We start from the raw sequence: 21591 nt of genomic DNA on the forward strand, positions 1-21591 counted from the left end.
TTGTTGCTTGCTTGGTACCTGTATGTTAATTTGTGTTCTGGGCTTGGCTAGTTAAGGAGTCCGTGGTGACCCCATCGGTTGTATAGGGGTAGTGTTTGTATTGTGATTGGTTGTCTATTGTGGGGTATGGTTTGTGAGTGGATGCTGGCAGCATTCTTTGGAGGAAGAACAGTTTGAGTTCTAGAGTAATGAGAATAGCGTTGGTCAAAATTGTCCTTCGTGATTGAGGTTGACCATGTTGGTCTTGAGTCGAGGAGATGAGCAGGCTTGCTAGGTAGCAATGGGAGGGGAAAATAGTGATTCCCTTAGACACAGTGTTGATGTGGTTCGATTTTAAGAGATCCGTTGAGATTCCAAAATTTGGGGATTTGTGTGGGGAACTCCGTGTTTGGGGTTAGTGGCACATCAGTGTGTGGATTACTGAGTGTGGAGTTTATTGAGTTGATTAGTCAGCTTGTTGGTATCGGGTTTTGGGTTGACATCGGTCACCTTGAGGTTAGTCTTGTTTGTTGAAGACTTTGTGTGTTGATTAAGGAAAACTGAAACTAATCATCCGGTTGTGTCATTGAGTATGACGGTTTTAATAATACAGCTAATTTGTGTATTGAATGATCATTGTGAAATGATTGGATTTTTTTTTATACATTATGTATGCATATTGTTTGGGAGGAGATAGGGGATGGACTCCGATGATACAGCACCAAAATGTGTATCTATTGAAAGGTTGATATAGCTCATATGCTTATCTATTGTGAAGTGAAAAATGTTTTATATGAGTTATTATCTCATTTAACTGTTTGGCCAAGTTCTGAGCCAGGTGTATATTATTAAATTGGTTAAGTAAAGGGAGGCGGGATGAAATTGCAAAACCATGAATTTCTTATGCCTTATGTGTTGATAGTACTGTTGTTATTTCTATTAACTATCATTATAGAAATGTTATGTTCTGTGTTGGTTGTGGCATCACTGTGTGCGTGATGGTTGTTGATGGTATTATTTAAAAAAAAAAAAAAATGGAAATTTTTTTTTTTCTGGTGGTTGGGCCACCTAAAGGCGTTATTGAGAAATTGATTTAATTCAAGGGTTTTGAGGAATTCCAAATGAATCTTTTTGGCAGATGAACTGTGGATGGTTATGTGTTTTGGATAACACCGTATTTGTGAAAAGTGTTTACAAAACTTTTGAGTTTTGCGTTGAAAATGCAAGGTTTATTTTGAAATGTCTCATGAGCAAGAAAATGTTTTCCTTATATTAATGTGAAAGATTTGCCTTGAGTATCCTTTTATTGGAAATAATGGTTGTTGAGTAGTGACTTAGCTTGAAACGCTAGTCAGATGTTGGTAAACTGTTTCGAAAGGGTTGATTTGGTTGTGGCTTTTATGCCTACAGTGTTGTCGTTTGGAACGTGTTCCCTTGGTTAGTCTCTTCCTTGGTAAGAGTGAGTCGAAGGTTTGTAGGGAGATTAGTTCCTCTCCTAGTACTCGGGTGTTGGTGTTGTGCTATCCGTTCGCCTTGTGTTTTGGCATATCCTTAATTTCGGGGGCGAAATTCTTTAAGGGGTGGAGGTTATAGCGATCCCGGTTATCCTTTTTCTGTTCTGTTGTTTTGCAGATGCGGTTCCGTGGAGTTGGTAGTTGTACCTATCGTATTGTCAACCTTTAAACTCTTTTTTTTGAGTTTTAGAATGTGTTGGGCTTGGTTGTTACAGGTTGGTAGAGCTTTAGCTCCCATTGTTGTTGCCCAGTTTTTGAACGGTCCGCTCGAGCGGGTCTTCTTGTGCTCGAGCGGGGTTTACACACTTCCAGTATTTCGGGCCTCTACAAAACTATTGCAGATGTGTTTTCTACGCTCGAGCGCATTTCTTTACGCTCGAGCGGTAGCGCTCGAGCGGGTACTCTGGCGCTCGAGCGGGTAGTACTTTTTGGTGTAAGTTCTGGGAGGATGAAATCTACGCTTGAGCGGACTGGTTTTCACGCTCGAGCGGATGTACTTTATTCTTGTGTCTTGGCGCTCGAGCAGGACTTCTTGCGCTCGAGCGTACCTAGATTTTTGTTCTTGACGCTCGAGCGTTATGTTCTCCGCTCGAGTGGAAGAGTCGTATATCAGTTGACAACTAGGCTATTTTAAATCACTTTTTACATTTCCTTTCTCTCTCTTACTTTCCCAAAACCGATTTTTGAGAGCTCCTCACTCTAAAACCTAACTTCTCTCTAGGGTTTGATCTAGTAGGAGTGTTTTCCTCACCTTGAGCCTTTGTAAGAAGTGTGTTGATCATTGAGAGCTACATTTTGATCTGAGAAATTTGGTGTTTGGAGCACTTCCGAGTTTAGCTCTTCCTCTCCTTGGGTTCTACATTTGAGGTAGGGATTTCCTTGTTCTTTTTCAATACTTCGTCTATAGATAGACATGTGGTGATTTTGTATTGCATGAAAATCATATCCATGTTGGATTTGTTTGAAATCATGAGAAGGAACCTAGGGTTGGGTGTTGGAAAATGGTTATGTTATCATTGATGGTTGTTTTGGGCTAATTGGAGTGTAAATTAGCATGTTGTAGTTGATAGAAGAAAAAGTCCTAAATCGTATTTTGATTGATAAATTAAAATGGAGAATAGTGAACCCTTTTTTGTTGTAAACCTCTATTGATGATGTGGGTTGGGTGAAGGTGTTAATGCCTAAGGGCTTAACTTTGGCTTTGGAATGGTTTGAAATGAATGTAGTGGACTAATGTGAGTTATGGCTTTATTATTAATGGAATTGGTTTTGTAAAACAAAAGGGATGGATTTGGTTTTGTGTCAACAAAAGGGACGGAGCTGGTTTTGTGAAAACAAAAAGGGAAGTGGAACTTGTTTTGTGAAATGGGAAAAGTATTTTTGAAATACGTATGAAAATTGGATTGTTGTTTCTTGAGTGTTGAACACACACTTGTGTGGGATTGTATCTTTAACTACCATGTTAATGTTGTTGTTGGGTTTGTGGTCTCACAATAACTGAGTCTTTAATAGATGTACTAAATATTTGCATCTAGAAGTTTTGTCCTTGGTCATCGGTGGAGGATGACACGGTTGTGTTGAAGTGTGGTGTATGCATTATACCATTATTGATTGAACATCGTATGTGATGAAGTGTTGAGATACATTATGTATGTATGCTTGCTCGGGAGGAGGTAGTTATGTGTTCATATACTTTAACACATTGCTTGTATCTTGATGGTTTGTGTATATGTGTTATACATGTTGAATATGCCCTGTTGTGTTGGATTGGTGGTGTTATACCTTGCGCTAAGAATCAGAGGTACCGTGACCTTCCAGCTAGCGCCTGGAGAACTGACTGCGTTGAGAATATAAGGCACCATACCCTTCCAGCTAGCGCCTGGTAAACTGGCATGTTGTTGTGATAGGTGTATCTTTGGTTTACTACGCACATAGCTAGTAGAGCAAAGCTTTGTTGTTGATATTTCAGTGTGTCTGGGAATATCATGGATTGTGTCAGTTACAGTTTTGGAGGGCCGAGTTGCCTCATTGTTTTATCTTATGCATGTTGGTGAGTTGTTATCCCCCTTTTTATAACGGTGCATGCATAGATTTGATTGTATCGGGAAGAAGCCAAAATGTCATCTTTGTCTTTTGGAAAGTGTGAAGGGGAAAAGACTTTTTTTAAAGGAAAATATATATTTAAAAAGGGCATATCTGTGTATGTTTGGAGAATGGAAGAGAGTAGTGGGTTTAGTGAAATTATTTCCTAAGGTATTGTTAATGTTATGAAAGATTGGGAACAGGGATTAAAGAAAAGAAAAGGAAAGAGGAATCGCCTATGGCGTTGATTGAAATGGTTGTTTTCAAGAAAAGTTCAGACTTATGATATTTTGTATAAATTGTCACATTACTATTCTAGTATGAGATTGGGTGTTCATGATCATAGCTATCTGTATGTTGTTATTGTTGAGGGCCATGTTGAGATCCCTACTGGACTATATGTTCATCCTACGTTGTTGAATCTTTTTCAGGTGTTGAGCTGAACGTGTTGCAAGATTTGGATTTTCTTATTTGTTGGCCACGGGGCCTCCCTTGTATTAGCGGAATGCCATATGTGTAAAAAGGGTTGCACCCTTCTTCTTGATTCATTAATGATGTAAGCCCAAGGGCAATTTATTTGTTATACTCATGATGTATTTATTTGCATACGAATGAGAGCAATGTTATTCACTTCTAAGAGTTGAATATACGAGTTTATTTCCGCACATTATCTCTGAAATGGAACTAAGTAAATGAAATTGGTAATTCTTCGAGTAATATAAATGTGGGGCATGACAGTCTTCGACGAGAGAGAGCTGTTAGGGTTTTCGATCTCGCCGATCTCCCTCTTCAAGAACATCACAGCGCTTTCCCTTCGCAGCCGGACTTCGACGCCTTTCCCTTAACTGCCGTCAACGTCGCTGTCTCCGATCATCGAGCTAGCAGCCTCGCCATCAACACCATCTTTCTGATTTCTCTTTTTGAGTTGTACTTCTTAGATCTTACCATCTCTTTTATGTTGTTGATGATTTTGTTGATCTGTTGTGTAAGTTATTGATGATCTGTTGTTAATGTATGATGTTGTTGATCTATTGTTGAGTTGATATGTTGTTGATGATTTTGTTAATTTGCTGTATTACTGGGTGTTTTTTTTTGGACCTGGAAATTTTCAAGGTCGGGGAAATCCGATCCTCGTTAGGAGGCGGGGACGGTGATAGGTTCCCCGTCGGGGATTGGGGCTGAAGACGGGAGAATTTTCACCATCGGGGATCGAGGACGGGGAGTGTGATCCCCGGCCCCGCCCCAGCCTGTTGCCATCCTAATTCTCAATAATTGTAAAAAGTAAAAGAGTTTGCATTTTCATAATCCCAAAATATCCAAAACACCTTAATTAAAGGATTCTTTACATAAGCTTGTCATACCAAAATAGATCAAATATTTCTAGCAAACTAATAGCCACACCATCATCCAAAAGGTACATATAAACTTGTCACATGACAATAGTACTCAAAAGTATTACTCATGATGCCATTTTGTAAAGACCTCCGTGAAAAATGTTCAAATCGAGAAATGACGTCCATTGTTTGATGCTTTCATATTGTCTTATTTCCTGCAATAAAAATGATTGAATGAGCATAAGTATTATTTTCAATTTTAAAATCTATAAAGAAAAATAAGACTACAAATAATTCTCGACAAGTCTTATTATTTTGGTAAGTATGTGGTTTACATATCGAAAAATAAAGATTACCATGAAGTTGAAGATCGTATTTGCATATTATTTTTTATCAGCCAAATAGAGAACTCTTTATTAATGATAAAGGAGAAATAGAAGAACCGACAAGGAAGAGCGAGATTGCATCAAAGCGAACCTAACTCATCCCAACCAGGTTGGCACAAGGAGAATTGCAAAATCATGTGCAAGCTCAACCAATAGAAACAAAAAATGTTGGCAAGAGATACCAACCCCAACAAGAGGAAGGAAATAAAAAAATATAAAGAAATTATACACAAATGAAATAGGCCCATATATACCAGGTTCACTCTAAACACACCAAACCCAACAACACCTAAGCTTCCATAAAGCATCACGAAAGCCAAACAAACAAAGGTAGCAAAGAAACCCACCCCATACCAGCAAAAAAAACAAAAAAAAAAAAAAAATTCTGCATTATGATAAAACCCACCCGTCTTTGTTATCTTCCTTTGTTTTCTGTTTCTTTTAAACTCGGCAAAAAAAATTCTGCATGAGTTCTTGGTATTGTTCTTTAAGCACTGCAAGTTGATCTCTAAGATTAGATATGCCTGAAGACATCTAAAGGGCTTAGAACATGTAAGCAAGCAACCAAGGCATGCATAATCCAGCGAAAGATCGTTTGGGAATACTGACAAAAATTAAACATATTCTGCAAATTCATTGTGAACCAAGATAATGTGACAAACAACTGTTTCAGGTAATCAAAAACCAAGCTACAGAAAAAATGCAAAAAGTGAAGATAAATCAATATTTGTTAGTGTGAGTTATGAAAAATCATAAGGAATACCAATAAAAAAGATGTGAGTTTACCCATGACTACGTACATATGTATGTATTAACCAAAAACATTTTGCAATTTTTTGAACCAAGCATATTTTATTTACATCTTATATGTATAAATAAGCAAAGATACATGTATTTTTCTTTTATTCAGATCTTTTAGTTGTCTTGGTCAAATAGGATTGTACAATTTGTGACTGTGATCCAAGCCTTCTCTGCCCAAAGAGAGACTTCTTTTATTTCATTAAAACAAAAAAACTATGAAGTCAACTTCACTACAGAGGCTTCACGCATTATGGGCGTGTTCCATCAGTTCAGATGCCTAGGCCTTCAAATTCAATTCTTATTGGTTTCAAATTTCATGAAGTTGAAGTTTTGGAAACAAAAAGTATAAGCCATCCAACTTCTTTACAAAAACAAACAGTATTCCCAAATTGTAAAATGATGGAGGGAATGCAAACAAATATATGTATAGATAAGATAAATCACTTGAGGGAATCCAAACAAATATATACCAGGTTCACTCTAAACACAGCAAACCCAACAACACCTAAGCTTCCATAAAGCATCACAAAGGCCAAACAAACAAAGGTAGCAAAGAATATAGGAACCCACAGCCCATTATATGATCTAAACTCCATGGTTAAATTTAAGTATTACATAATAGATAAGAAAAATCTCCAGTATAATATACTATTTTTGGGATTTGTCCCTATGATTTTGAAGGTTTGGTTGTTGGTGATTTGAGATTGGTTTCAACGATATGAAGATATGTACTGGGGAATTTGCTTTATGGTTGCTAAACTAGTTAAAAGGGTGAAATGTTTCAAAGGTTTTATGTTGTAAATGTTCTTCAATTATGTCTTTAGATTCAACAAAAAAAGGGTGTACGTAAATATTGAATTTCCTCTAATCACATTATTAAGCCAACAAAACATTACAAACTGTACATTAAATTCATGGACAACAATTTTCTGAACAAAAATAAAAAAATAAATAAAAATAAAAATAAAAATAGAAAAACAGAACAAACCAATAAAGAAAAAGGTAGGCACTATTATTCCATTGTGGCATTTTATCAAATACCTAGCATACATAATAGACAGAGATGACCCACCTCTAGCCCTACTCAGACCCAACAAAATGCAAAACAAATCAAAAGCTAAGTTTCAAAAAAAAAAAAATTAAAAGCATTGTGACTGTATTACCAATTCCATAGACTTTTTCGTCAGTTTTACTCACTAATAGTATTTGGTAGTTGGATGAGTATGTAGTTAGACTTCGTTCATCACAAGCAAACAATGTATATGGACTGAATGTAATGTTGTTTGATACTAGTATTTATATTTTCATCTGTGTCTATTAGATTTCTTAGCAGTGATATATTTTTATTTAAACACTTTTGCTTTAAATTTCAACCTACAAATCCATGAAAATCTGTGGGTTATTGCTTGTTTTCATTTTTTAAAAAATACTTTTCAGAAAATTCTACTCTCTTATCTTCCGTGTTTTTTTGTTTTTATTGATTTTTTTTAATATTTTAAACATTTTTTTTTACTTTTAGACACACCTAAAATAAATACACCTAAAAAGTAAAAAATTGTAAAAAAAAACCTTTTAAAAATTCACTAAATACCAAAAATATAAAAATTCAATACATTTTTTGTATTTTTATGTATTTATTAATTTTTTAAAATATTTTTTTCACAAATTTTTTACTTTTTAGATACATCTAAGTAAGGTGCATCTAAAAAAGTAAAAAAAATGTTCAAATTTTAAAAATATTTACTAAAAATAAAAAAACACGAAAATCAAAAAACTTAGTTTTTAAAAACTTAACCCACAAAACTCAAACCCAACACACTGATTAATTTTGAAATTTCGTTTTGTTTGTTTGTATTGTAAATAAGGCCACAACATTACCCGATGAATATCATAGATGATCATATATTAGAAGCAATGAATGGAAACAGAGACTAGAAGAAAAGAGAGGGGTAGAGAGAGAAACTGAGAGACCAGAAGCAAGAGTGGGCTAGAGAAAGAGAAACAAAGAGATCAGACTGACCTTCAAATCACAGTGGTGTTGTAGCTTGAACTATATCAGACTGACCTAAACTACATCACTTTTTCTATTCATTTTCAAACTATTCATCTATCTAGTTTTAAATTTTTTTTATTTCAGTTGTTGTAGTCCAATTGAAAATGATTATATAAATCAGTAATTGTTAAAACTTAATTTGATGGTGGAAAATGTGATTTCAAAATTTGAACAATTCATTCGTAATTACAACAAATTAATGTTTGAGAGAAAAGTTGGAAGAAAAAATATATTTTCAGGACTAATTTTTTTGTTGCAAAAAATGTCATTATTATATTTCTTACAATAAAATTGAAAAAAAAAGGGAACACTCTTTATTTGTTTTTAAAAATGAAATTAATCTTAACAAATAGAAAATGATCATTTAAGTAAAAGTCTAGCAGTTATTCTCTCTTTTTTTATTATTAATTTTGAAATAGGTCTCACAATAGTGTATGAACACTCTTTGTCTGCTTTTTTACTTTTTAAAGTCTGTGTTAATAAGTAGAAAATAGGGACAGACAATTTCCATCAACCAACTCACACGTTCGGTCGAGAGACTCATTCCCACCACCATATTGCAAATTTATGAAAAGACTTTCTACAAAGTCTTCAATTTTTTAAATTCTTTTATTATTAATTTCAAATCCAATGTGCTGCACATTGAAACATCAAAAGACACACCTTTCACTTTGTTCCTTTGTGGATGGGATAACTTTCTACTTCTCTCAGTAACTTTCATGTTCTACCATATCATTGCTCTTTTTCTCCCCCCCCTCCCCCTTTTTTTCCTTTCGTTGTCAAATTTTTTTTTTTTTTGGTCAATTTTTTTCTAGCTTAACTTTCCTATTTTTTAAATTACAAAAATAAGTACACAAATTTGTTATCATTTTTATAATTTGAAAGTGGACAGATAGACACATATAACTATCTATCCATAATATAAAAGTAATTTAAAAGTACAAAATATAGACATATTTGTCTCCATTTACAATATACAAGTTATTTATGTCATTTGTGAGTTTAATTATCACAAATGGTATAACTCAATACTATGAGAATTATAATTGAAAAAATTAAATTAAATTATAGCAAACATCACATGGGGTATGTAACCAAACAACTCTTGAATCATAACTAAAATAATGACATAACTAATATCACAACGTGTAATAAGTAACAACACAATAGATCATAACTAAAGACACAAAAATTATAACTAAAGGTGCATATATATTTGTCCCTAAATTTTAATTTAAAAGTATATTTGTTCATGTTTTTTGAATTTGAAAGTGCCCCAAGTAACCAAGAAATAGTTCATTTGCCCAAGTAAGAAACAGATGTACTTTCACAGGTTGCCCCCGTTCTGTATATGAGTGTTTTTTAATTTCTCGTATTGTTTTTTGTAGATTAATATGTCGAGGTCCATTGATGGGCATAAAGAAAATGTCTTGGTAGCAAACATCAAACTAATAAAACAAGGGTAAGCTTTCCAACTGGTCTACAAGGACATTTGATGCATTTATTGTCTTCGGAAGTTTTGACGTTTTGTTTCATATTTAGCTCAGATTTTAGTACTTGTAATTTTTATTGATGTTCTTTTTAATGTTATATATTACACTTAGTAAAATAAAATATAATTTAAATGTCTCAACCTTCTATTTATTTAATTTTTTTTTATGAGTTTTAGCCAAAAAAATAAAATAAAATAAAATTTATAAATCCTATTTAGTATTACTATTACTTAGTAAAAATATTAAAAAAGACAAAATAATCTTTTAAATATTTATTTTTTTTAATATTCTAATTAAATATAAGATTTAATAAGATAAGTCGTCCAAACAAACATGCAACATCACCCAAGAGTTAACTTTAGTAATTTCCCAGAATGGAGGATAGCCCTTGTTAGTCAATTTTAACATTATTGAAGACTTGAAGTTAATATCACCTAAGAGTTACACTCAAGACTCTTGAAAAGACTTTTATTAAAGTTAGTGACAAATCAAAAGCATGTGGGGTCTGTTTTTAAATATTGAAATACTCATGTCACAAAAATTTTAATTTTTGATACTTTTAATTAAATTCCAATTTTTTTATGACTCAGTCATGCATTTCTTTTTCCACATAACTGAATTTTGTTTACAAGAATCCCTCTAAACTTTTCAACAATCCAAATTTTTCCACATACAAAGACTTGTAATTATGTTCAGTAAAGATTCTTATTTGGCCCAATCAAAAAAATATATTAAAAATAAATTTCTTAGTTTTGATAATATTTTTATAATAATAATAGTGTTGTTTAGTACAACTTATTATAAATTAAAAACTAGAACTTTAAAAATAGAACTCAAAAGCAACCGTCATCCAACTTTTAGAAATTAAACTTTTTTCAACTTATTTAAATTATTTTTTTTTAATAAATTATAAGTAAAAGTCGTACCAAATATAAACAGAAGATGTACTAAACAGTCTGGCACATATAGTCTTCTAGAATAAAAAAAAAACTATATGCAGCTTAGATAGGATGCACCTAATAAGTAAAAAAGAAATTTACCAAAAGCATCTTGAGGGGAAAAAAATTCACCTTAAAGTCAAAAAAATACAAATAAAAACAACGACAACAATAACAAAACATTTACCAAACCTCATCAATTTGTAAACATTCAAAGCTTATAGTCCAATTTAATAAAATTGTAATACGAGTTCTACTTTATTTTATCGTTATGATGTGAGATTACTAAAGACTTACTTAAGCCTTATAGTAGACTATTAAATTAATTTTACTGAAAAATCAAACTTATAAAAAACATAATTTTATGGTTATCCAATGAAGATTATTAAAGTTTAACTTAAAACTTATAGATAGTATCACGAAAGACTCCTAAGTTTTATTAATAAAAGGGAAAATTATAGCGATAGTTCCTGTAATTTACCTTTTTTCATTTTGGTCCTTATTGTTTCAATTTGATCAATTTTGACCCTTAATTTTACGAATTGTGTCATATTAATCCAATAAATAACGGCAGTTAAGTTTGATGGACGGATAATCATATGATGTTTCAATTTGGTTCCTGTAATTTACAGGATGTGTCAATTTGATCCGTATTGTTTTGACTTCCTTATAAACTACAGGGACCAAATTGAAACAACTTTTGATTTTCCATCCATCAAACTTAACCGCCGTTATTTATTGAACTAATATGACACAATCCGTGAAATTAAGCGGCAAAATTGATCAAATTGAAACAATGGGGACCAAAACGAAAAATGGGTAAACTATAGAGACTATTTGCATAATTTGCCCTTAATAAAAATCAAGTTAGTAATATTACTCAACGATTGACCAAAAAAAAAAAATCTAATTTGTGAAGCTTCCAATTAAATTCCAATATATTTCCACTAATTTGTGAAATGAAATCTAGATCAATACAAACAATATTCGAGGACCAAATCATCCACTACATATGAGATGAAATTTCAAAGAACCAAGCGTTAGTTGAAAATTACAGGACTAATACAGTGACAAAAGTTTTCAATTTTTCTTTCGATTGCTTTACAATTATTAATTTACAATTTGAATTTCCTCAAGTTAGTCATCTAACTTAATAGAATAATTCAGGTTTGGTGCGTCCGTTTTGAGATTGATCTTGATAATATATTCAAACCGCTCACTTTTTAAGATTCATTGAATGCAAAATTCATTACAGTGATTGCACATCAATAAATATATGTTTGAATTATATTTACATTACAAAAAAATTGATGATTATTCTTGAAATTATATTTGTCGTCCATTTTTTAAAAACAAATGTGATTCAAATATATAACTATTAACTGCCAAGGTCTGATGATTTTGATTTTTTATATGAATATTTACTCAATAAGTTTTAAAAGTTAACAGTTTAAATTACCGAGATTAACCCCAAAACGAGCTCATTAAGCGCAACTACTCTCTCGCCAACTTGAGAGAATCCAACCTGGTTAATTTATTTATTATATTGATTGAGAGGAGAGGATTTGCAGCAATGAACATCTTGTAAGAAACTTTCTTCTTCAATTCTCCAGTACACATTTTTCCATCCCTTTCTTCAATAAAGATGTACAAAATTTTAAAAGGTTATCACAAAGAATAATATTATATATATACATATATATATGTGCGTAATTTTTATTGAAAAAATTCATACGAAATGATATGTCATTTTTTAGTCCTTTGTTTCAAGCAAAAAACACCTAATGGTAATTTATAATTGCAAAAATATCATATTATATTATTTATTAGTTTTATTTATAAAAATTATGTTTTTGAATCGTTTTCTGTTTTTAATAATATAGTTAAAGCTTATATTGTTTATTATTTTTTGTTTGAAGAAGGCTCCATCCGTTAAGAAATCTGATCCAGTATCATTTTGTGAATGTGTTATTATGGGTAACAATATTTAATCTATTAATTTTTAAAAAATCAAAAAACCCTATGAAAATTAAATGGAAAATGAGGAATCACTCATGATGAGTAAGAATGATTTACTAGCACTGGAAATATCTAAACCCCTCAATAGTAGATTAAATTATTAATTATTTTATATACATTAGATTATTTCTTCATTTCACAATTTTTTAAAATAAAAATAATTTTATAAACCTTTTCTTACTATTAATCTAATCCTACCTTTCATCGTTAAAAATAAACAAGACATTATATATGTTAATCAAACAAGGCCTTAGTTATTTATTTTACTCTATGATGTTAGTAGTGTGCGTATATTGATATAATTAGGACAATCTAATAATTCCAAGTCTATAATACTGGCTTTGGATCATTTTTTGTACACATCTTTTGTACCATTTATGATTTCAAGATTGACGACATGGTAGCTTGAGATGAACAGGACAGAAGATGGGTACAGGAAATCCAAAGCCCATAGTGCTAAAGAATCAAGACTAGTTTTTATTAGTCAAGCTTGCTATTGACATAAAGCACCAAATAAGAACAGTATTGTAGGTCCTTTATTTAGGCATTGTTTGGAAAATGGCCAAATCATTTATTAAAAAAAAAAAATTAAAAAAATATATATTTTAAAATCATGTTTGATTATGAATTTAAATAGTAATTTGAAAAAGAAAACGAAAATGTGAGAACGTGGATAAAAAATTTAGCTTATATTTTATTTATATTTCTCTTATATTTTATTTTCTCTTTTCAAATTCCTTTACCAATTCATGATTCAAACACAATTTTATTCATAATACAATGATGATTACATTTATTTACCAAAAATTATATATCACCTCATATGTTAGCATTATATTATTACTATTAGTAATAAAAATGAGCAAGTGTTGGGACTCATTACTTCAATAATGGTATGTTGAATACTAATTACATGTACTTACTAAAAGTAATTTATTATCTTATGTATTATCTTTATATTAGTAATAAAATTGACTGAGTGATGGAATCCATTAAACTAATACAATGATAATATATGAAACTATACAATGACAATTTTCAGTTTATATTTTTTTATTATTGAATTATTAATAAGTTATAAAAAGGAGAGTGCATATAGAAGAAGCATCATATCCAATTCCCTCTCTACCACCCAATGCTGGTGTAAGAATGGGTTTCTTACTATCCAATTATGAACTCACAATATGTATCCTGTATTTCCTAATTTTCTGCTTGTCTTCTTCTGCACATCTTTGCCATAATGACGAGAGCACTGCTTTGCTCCAATTTAAGCAATCCTTTTCCTTCAATTGCTCTGCTTGCAATTTCGACGTGGGTGCTCCATTCGCTGATAATTAGAAAGAGGGTACAGATTGTTGTGCATGGAACGGGGTCACATGTGATAACACCACTTCTCATGTTATTGGCCTCGACCTCAGTTCTAACTGCCTATATGGTACCATCCATCCAAACAGCAGCCTTTTCAATCTTGTTCACCTTTAACACCTCGACCTTTCTCACAACAACTTCAATCACTCTCAAATTTTACCTTCATTTGGCCGTTTCACAAATTTGACCCATCTTTACCTCGTTTATTCCCATCTTTCTGGCCCAATACAATCATCAAAAGAAGAAGTCTGGCAAGGGAATAACTTCTCCAATAGCATTTTCCACTTATAGAAATTGCAGGTGCTGTGGTTAGGCGGTAACATAGAACTCACAGGAGAGCTACCTAATTCCATCGGCCAACTTGAGTACTTGGAGGAGCTATTCCTCAGTTTTTGCAATATCTTCGGTACCATTCCGACATCGCTTGGAAACCACAAGAAACTAAGAATGCTAGATCTTGGATGGACTTACTTGATCAATGGTCAATTGCCATCTTCAATTGGCCATCTTAAAAACTTGGAGGAGCTACACCTCCATGACTGCAATTTCTCTAGTATGATTCCGAGATCGCTTACAAACCTCACGCGATTAATTTGGCTTGATCTTTCATGCAACAATTTTGAAGGCCCAATTCCTCAAATTTTTTCCAACTTCTCGCAACTTCAATATATAGATTTCTCAAACAATCAACTAACAGGTCCCATTCCATCACCAATAACTGGCCTTCCAAATCTACAGTATCTAGATTTAAGCAATAACTCAATTAATGGGACAATACCTTCTTCCTTGTTTCATCTTGTGAACCTTACCTATCTTGATCTTTCGTCAAATAATTTAAGCGACACTGTTGAGCTGGACACGTTTGCAAAGCTTGAATATTTGAATTCTTTGGATCTTTCAAACAGTGGTCTATCATTGACCACCACCAACTCCACTTCTTCCTCTTTCCCAAACATTAGGACATTACGATTGTTATCTTGCAACATAAGTAAAATTCCTGAATTTCTGAAAACCCAAAAACGAGTTGGACATACTAGACCTTTCAAACAACCACCTAAATGAAGAACTCAACCCACTCTGCAATCTTCATTCTCTTATATATCTCGATCTGTCCAGTAACCAATTTGACGGATTAATCCCTACCTGTTTGGGGAACTTTAGTGGAACATTAACCGTATTAAATTTGCAGAGTAACAATTTCCATGGTACCATCACTCAAACATTTGGATACGCAAGCATGTTACAGGAACTTGACATTAGCCACAATAGATTGCGAGGGGCACTTCGAAGATCATTGACGAATTGCACGAACCTAGAAATTTTGAATCTGGGTCATAATTTCATAGAAGATGCTTTTCCATTTTGGTTGGAGAACCTGCCCCAATTAAAGATTATTGTCTTGCGAGATAATAAATTCCATGGTCCCATAGAGCAACCAAGGAAGAGATTAGCCTTCACCAATTTACATATCATTGACATGTCTCACAATGAATTTACTGGTACTTTGCCATCAAAATACTTTGAGGGCATGCATTCAATGATGATGGATGATGAAGACAAATCAGTCTTAAATTATATGGGCGATGGTCGTGGTGATTATTATTCAGTAACCATAATGAATAAAGGACTGGAAATGGAACTCGTAAAGATCATCACCATCTTCAAAGTTGTTGATTTCTCGCACAACAAGTTTCAAGGAAATATTCCAATATCCGTTGGAAGACTTAAAGCCCTCTATGTCTTAAATTTTTCAGGTAATGGCCTCACAGGTCTCATTCCAGTGTCCTTGGGGGATCTAACTAAGCTTGAGTCCTTGGATCTATCCCAAAACAAAGTCTCTGGAGAGATTCCTCAGCAACTGACTAAATTGACATTCCTCAAAGTTCTTAATTTCTCACAAAACAATCTAACGGGACTTATACCACGAGGTGGGCAATTTGAAACATTTTCAAACACTTCATATGAGGGAAATCTAGGCTTGTATGGGTTTCCATTGTCAAAGAATTGTGGGAATGTCCAGATAGTAGAATCACCAACTTTACCATCCTCATTTAGCCACAATTTTAAGTTCAAATTTGACGGCTTTGGTTGGGAAGCTGTGTTGATGGGATTTGGGTGTGGAGGATTGCTTGGTTTGTTGATTGGAAGTTGCATTATTCAAAGGAAAGAAGAATGGCTTGTAAGGATTTTTGGTGTAAAAATGCGTCAACATAGGAAGATATCATAGAAGGTTCAAAAGAAGATAGCTTATACAAAGTCAATTATAAATTGTTTGTAGTAAATGTGTTATGTATTCTAATAAATTGGAGAAGTATTTGAAGGCTGCAATGCAAGGAAAAGCTATAGCGCAATTCCGTCACTGTGTCTTCTTTTAACAATGCAAGAATTGGTTTGTAATCTCCAATGAATGACAACATGTGGAAGAAACATGTGTAATTTTTTTGTTTCATAGAGATGCAACAATCTTATCCTATATGCTCTGACTCACGAATACAATATACTATTATATATATATATATATACATGTGTGTGTGTGTGTGTGTATAGTGTATAAGAATATAAAATGGAAGTTAGTTTCTAATGCTAATAGGAAAAATTGCAACTTTAACTTTTTATTTTATTTTATTTTATTTTTTATTTTATCACAAGGCCACTCAAATTTCGTACAAAACAACTTAAGTCTTGTATTACTCAACCATTAAATTGTCATGGAATGCATTTGGAGTAAGGAGAAAATATGTTATCAAAAATGATCAAATTATGCCTTTATTGTGATCTTTGAAGTAGCACACTTCTTGATGATTTCTTTTGTTGATCAATAATTAATTTGTTGTTTTTGTTTTGCACCTCTCTTCACTAATAACCTTTTATGCTCCTTAGTTTCATCTGTAATTACTCATCAACTATGTTTTCAATTTGACTTATGATATGCATATCTAAGTTGTATTCATTTTCATTTTTCTTGCCTTTATTCTTGTTCTTTTCCTAAATGTTCACATTTTGGAACTTAGAAAGTGTTAAGAAGGTAGTTAGTGTCATAAGTTAATAGTTACCTAATATTTTCCATTTTTTCTATCCTAGTGGACATGTTATCTTCCTCTTTAACATTATCAGCCACTCTATAGTTTCGTTAATTGTGGTAGTCCTTTGGCTGGCCAAGTCACCGATTAACTTTTTTTTTAAGGTAAATCATATTGTTAGTCTATCTAGTAGGAGTAAAGTTTTGATTTGGTCCGCATTATTTCAATTTGAATTTTATATTTTTAATTTTGTTACATTCTAATCCTTCTATCACATACCGTTGAAATTTTATACACAAAACTACCACATGCAACACACATGAGAGTTTTAGCAATTTCAACACAAAAAAAGAAATTGAACAAACTATACCAATGGTCTCTATTGTTTCTTTTGAATTCCATTTACTCTCTTTAATTGTGCACAAGTTGTTTTTCCATCCAAAACATAAAAGGAGCATGCCAAGCGGACAATATTGAAACAAAAAAAAAAATGAAAGTATGGGATTCAAATGTTCAAATTGAGACTACGGGGATTAAAGTGAAAATTAATTCGCTTAAACTATAGGAATTAATGGTATAATTTACCTTCTTTCTTTGTCCTTCTAGTTGAATTTTTTGAAATTTTATCAATTGATACTCTATATATTTAACTCATTCAATTGGACACTACCCTCACATAACACACACTTTAACACATCCATGAGAGCACCAATTTACTCTCTAAATTAATAAGCACTTAACACACAAATTTAACATCTATGAGAGAACTCCTGTAGAACACAATAGTAGTAGACATGTTAGTAATGTCTATTTCATATAGTCTATAGATCACAAATTTGACTCAGGCATCCCATAATAAGTACCTAAGAGTTACTCATGTCGTGTCACATGTCTGTGATTTTTTGGTAGAAAGAGGTAGTGGCTGTATTGCTAGTGATTATCGTGATACTGATATGCCATGATAATTGTAACGTCCCAAATTTCTAGCCCAAATGATAATACAACAATCATGGCTCTTTCAAGGAAAGCCGAATATAAATCTCCAAACTTACATTACATGATACAATAGTTCTTCATGCAACAATACATTAATCCAACAACAAGTAAATAAACAAATAAATACCCCCAAGGGTTTACAAGTTTCCAAGGCTTGAGTCTGGTTACACAAAACGGTTATTCAAATCCACACAAACACAGCCCTTGGCTTACACACAGAGTCACAGCAAAATGAAAGCATTGTACTCCCAACACACATACTTCCATACCCCTACTTGGGTGGCATCACCACATCTTTTCCTGCACAAAAATCCCATAGGGTGAGCATAAAGCCCCGATAAGAAATTCTTAACAAAGTATATACATTTTATCCAAGTCTCAAGATATGAAATGCACATGCCATGCTATGTCCTTTTTGAAGATAAATCACATTTTCATCTTTTGAAAACCATCATGCTCAATAATATCATGCAATTTCAATTGTTCAGAACTTAACAATTTATTTCAAGGGCGGCAAATATGACTCTGGTAATCCCTAGGTCGGTGTCTGCAAGTAGACTATACGAGTACTACCAAATTGTCATTTTTACCGGAATTAACCGGAAGGCTCAACACCTATCCGTGTGGGTTTTCGGTCTTTCAACCCGGACTCTCAGACCAACTTATTCAATATCATCTACACCACCTATTAAGACTTACCAACGTATTTACCCCAAAACCATTCCATGAAAACTTGTTTCTCAACATTTTTTTCTCAATGCAAGTTTTCAAATCAACTTTCAAAGTTTAATGTAATCAAATGAATTGATATGCCAATTTCACAAGATGAATATAAATACTTTTATTCAAATTCATCATCCAAGGAATAACACAATTCTCTCTTCTCAAGTATCCTCAACAATTAGTTATTTCAAGACTATTTCAACGTTTTGAACAAAAATTTCCAACATGAACAATAATCATCATATTCCCTGAAATTCATTATATAAATATAAATAAGAAATTTTTCCAAACATCCATTTATTTTGACACACAAAATAAATATAATAATATCATTCATGGATTTTCAGTCTTCTAAAAAAAAATCCCAAATTCTAGGTTTTCTTACCAAAACTATACAACTCAAATCTTTTGTAAGAAAACTTTTCAAAATCATCTTTTCTTCAATCAACGAAAATCAAAACCCATAAGATCATTTTAAAAGAGCAAGAGACAAACCCACTTTCAAAATCGCTCAACTTCTCGAATCAACAATCAATTTTCAAAGCTATCGAAAGATGATTTCGAAAATCATCTAGATCTTGCAAATATATATATATATATATAACTCTAAGAAAATCCCTACCTCAAGTTTTGAAGAAGAAATGAGATGAAACCCTCAAAATCAACGGTGTCGAAATTCGATCTTCACCACACACAACGAAGCCCTCGAAAAGTTAACCAATTTTGATGAAGAACCTATGGCAAAACTCTAATGGATCTTGAGAAATCAAGGTTTTGATCCAATTTGGCATAGGAAAATGTAGAGAAAAGGAAGAGGAAAGGGTTTTTAGAGAGAGAGATATACAAAAGTGATTTGAAATATCAGATTCATGAACTTATATAACATGTTCCGCTTGAGCATCAAATACACTTTCCCAGTACTTTTGCAGACAGGTCAAACTTCTGGAACCAAACATTCTCCGCTTGAGCGGGCAAGCACTTTTAATGCATTTTACATTTTGCTTCGGGGGCGCTGCCCCTCAACCCCGCCAGGGCGCTACCCTAGGACCCACCAAGGGGCGCTTCCCCCTGGACCCCCGCGAGCTGACCGGGCAGCTCGATCTCCGACATACTCGGCAAAGTGGCAAAACTGGGAGCACTACAACCTTCCCCTCTTAAAGAATTTCGTCCCCAAAATTTCAAATTAAATTACCCAAATAATGGGTTTCTAGCGATCAAAACCACGCTATTTCATTTTCAAATCACAATACTAACTCTTAACCAAATTCCATCATTTCCACCATGGTTTTCTCATTAACAACAACCTCCCAAATACGCATAAACATGAAATTTCCCAAGAAGCAATGGTAACTCTCAACAACCTTATGCTTAAAACAATAACGCACATATCAATATGTGGTTAACAACTTTAAATACGTTTCCCTCAACACTAGCAAATATTACAAAGAAAAGCAACTTAAGCATTTTCAAACAAATCCGGATATTTGGAGAAGACTTCTGCCTCCCGTTCTCACGTCGCTTCTTCAACCCCATGGTGTCTCCACAACACCTTTACCAACGGTATAGTTTTGCCCTATAGCACTTGCTCCCGGGTGTCTAATATTTGAACTGGTCATTCTTCGTAAGAGGTATCCTTATCTACCTCCAAGCAGCCCGATCAAGCACATGAGAAGGGTCGGGTTCATACTTCCTAAGCATAGCTACATGAAATACGTTGTGAACTGCCGAAAATTGTGGCGGTAAAGCTAACTGGTATGCCACTTCCCCAATTCGCTCTAAGATCTCAAAAGGGCTAATGGACCTTGGAGATAATTTACCACTCTTAACAAATCTCATCAAACCCTGCCTTGGTGAGATTTTTAGAAACACATGGTCACCAACTTCAAAAGATAAAGGTCGTCTCCTCTTATCAGCATAACTCTTTTGTTGGCTTTGGGCTGTAGCTCACCTCTTCCGAATGAGAACAACTTTCTCGGTTGTCTCTCTAACCATTTTCGGACCCAGTAATGGTGCATCACCCACTTTGGCTCAACAAACCGGTGATCTACAAGGTCGGCCATACAAGGCCTCAAATGGTGCCATCCCAATACTAGCTTGGTAACTATTGTTGTAAGCAAACTCAATCAATGGTAAGTCCCTTTCCCAAGGCCCCTTAAAATCAAGGACACAAGCTCTAAGCATGTCCTCCAAAATCTGAATGGTACGTTCTGACCGTCCATCGGTTTGAGGATGATAAGCAGTGCTAAGAGTCAACTTAGTTCCCAATGCTTCTTGAAGGCATTGCCATAACTGGGTAGTAAAACGAGGATCCCTATCCGACACAATAGTCATAGGGACTCCATGAAGTCGAACTATCTCTTTAATGTACAACTCTGCCAAACGTTCAACTGAGTCGCTGGTGCACATCAGAATGAATTGGGTAGACTTAGTCAACCTATCAACAATCACCCAAACGGCGTCATTGCCTCGTTGTGTTCTAGGAAGCCCAACTACAAAATCCATGGTAACACGCTCCCATTTCCACTCGACTATCGGTAAGGGTTGTAACAAACCCGCTGGTCTTTGGTGTTCGGCCTTCACTTGTTGACAAGTAAGGCACTTCTATACAAATAAAGCGACATCCCCTTTCATACCCCTCCACCAAAACTGACGATTAAGATCATGATACATTTTAGTGCCTCCCGGGTGTACCGCAAGGTGTGAGTGATGGAACTTCCGAAGTACTTCCTCTCTACAAGATTCCGGTACAAACAAACGGTCTAGGTAACGTACACTCAGATCCGAGTGAACGTTCAAACCTTTCTCTTCCTTTCCATTGGGAATCTGAACACGGATTGATTTCACATCACGGTCTCCTCGTTGTGCCTCTATAACCTTACTAACCA

General features: G+C 33.6%; 1 protein-coding gene and 1 long non-coding RNA gene across 3 annotated transcripts; one reads left to right on the forward strand and one right to left on the reverse strand.

The window, feature by feature from the left end:
- Positions 1–4888: 4888 nt before the first annotated feature.
- On the reverse strand, positions 4889–7483 carry LOC114285281 (uncharacterized). 2 transcript variants are annotated; one of them, XR_014334611.1, is made up of 3 exons: positions 7260–7479; positions 5702–5789; positions 4889–5124 (listed from the first exon to the last, which is right to left on the reverse strand). It is a non-coding gene; the product is annotated as an uncharacterized LOC114285281 (long non-coding RNA). The 2 variants fall into 2 exon arrangements; XR_014334612.1 differs by lacking the exon at positions 5702–5789 and having other exon boundaries at positions 7260–7483.
- A 7721-nt stretch (positions 7484–15204) lies between these two features.
- LOC114285300 (receptor-like protein 43) lies at positions 15205–16194 on the forward strand. Its single transcript, XM_028228350.2, has one exon. The coding sequence runs from the start codon at positions 15205–15207 to the stop codon at positions 16192–16194; it is 990 nt and encodes a 329-aa protein (XP_028084151.2).
- Positions 16195–21591: the final 5397 nt, after the last annotated feature.

Source organism: Camellia sinensis, chromosome 7 (genome assembly GCF_055761805.1).
Source record: "Camellia sinensis isolate YWXY chromosome 7, ASM5576180v1, whole genome shotgun sequence".
NCBI classification, from domain to species: domain Eukaryota; kingdom Viridiplantae; phylum Streptophyta; class Magnoliopsida; order Ericales; family Theaceae; genus Camellia; species Camellia sinensis.

Coding starts and splice junctions, on each gene's coding strand:
- LOC114285300 (XM_028228350.2), top strand. CDS start 15,205: ATGTTACAGGAACTTGACATTAGCCACAATAGATTGCGAGGGGCACTT.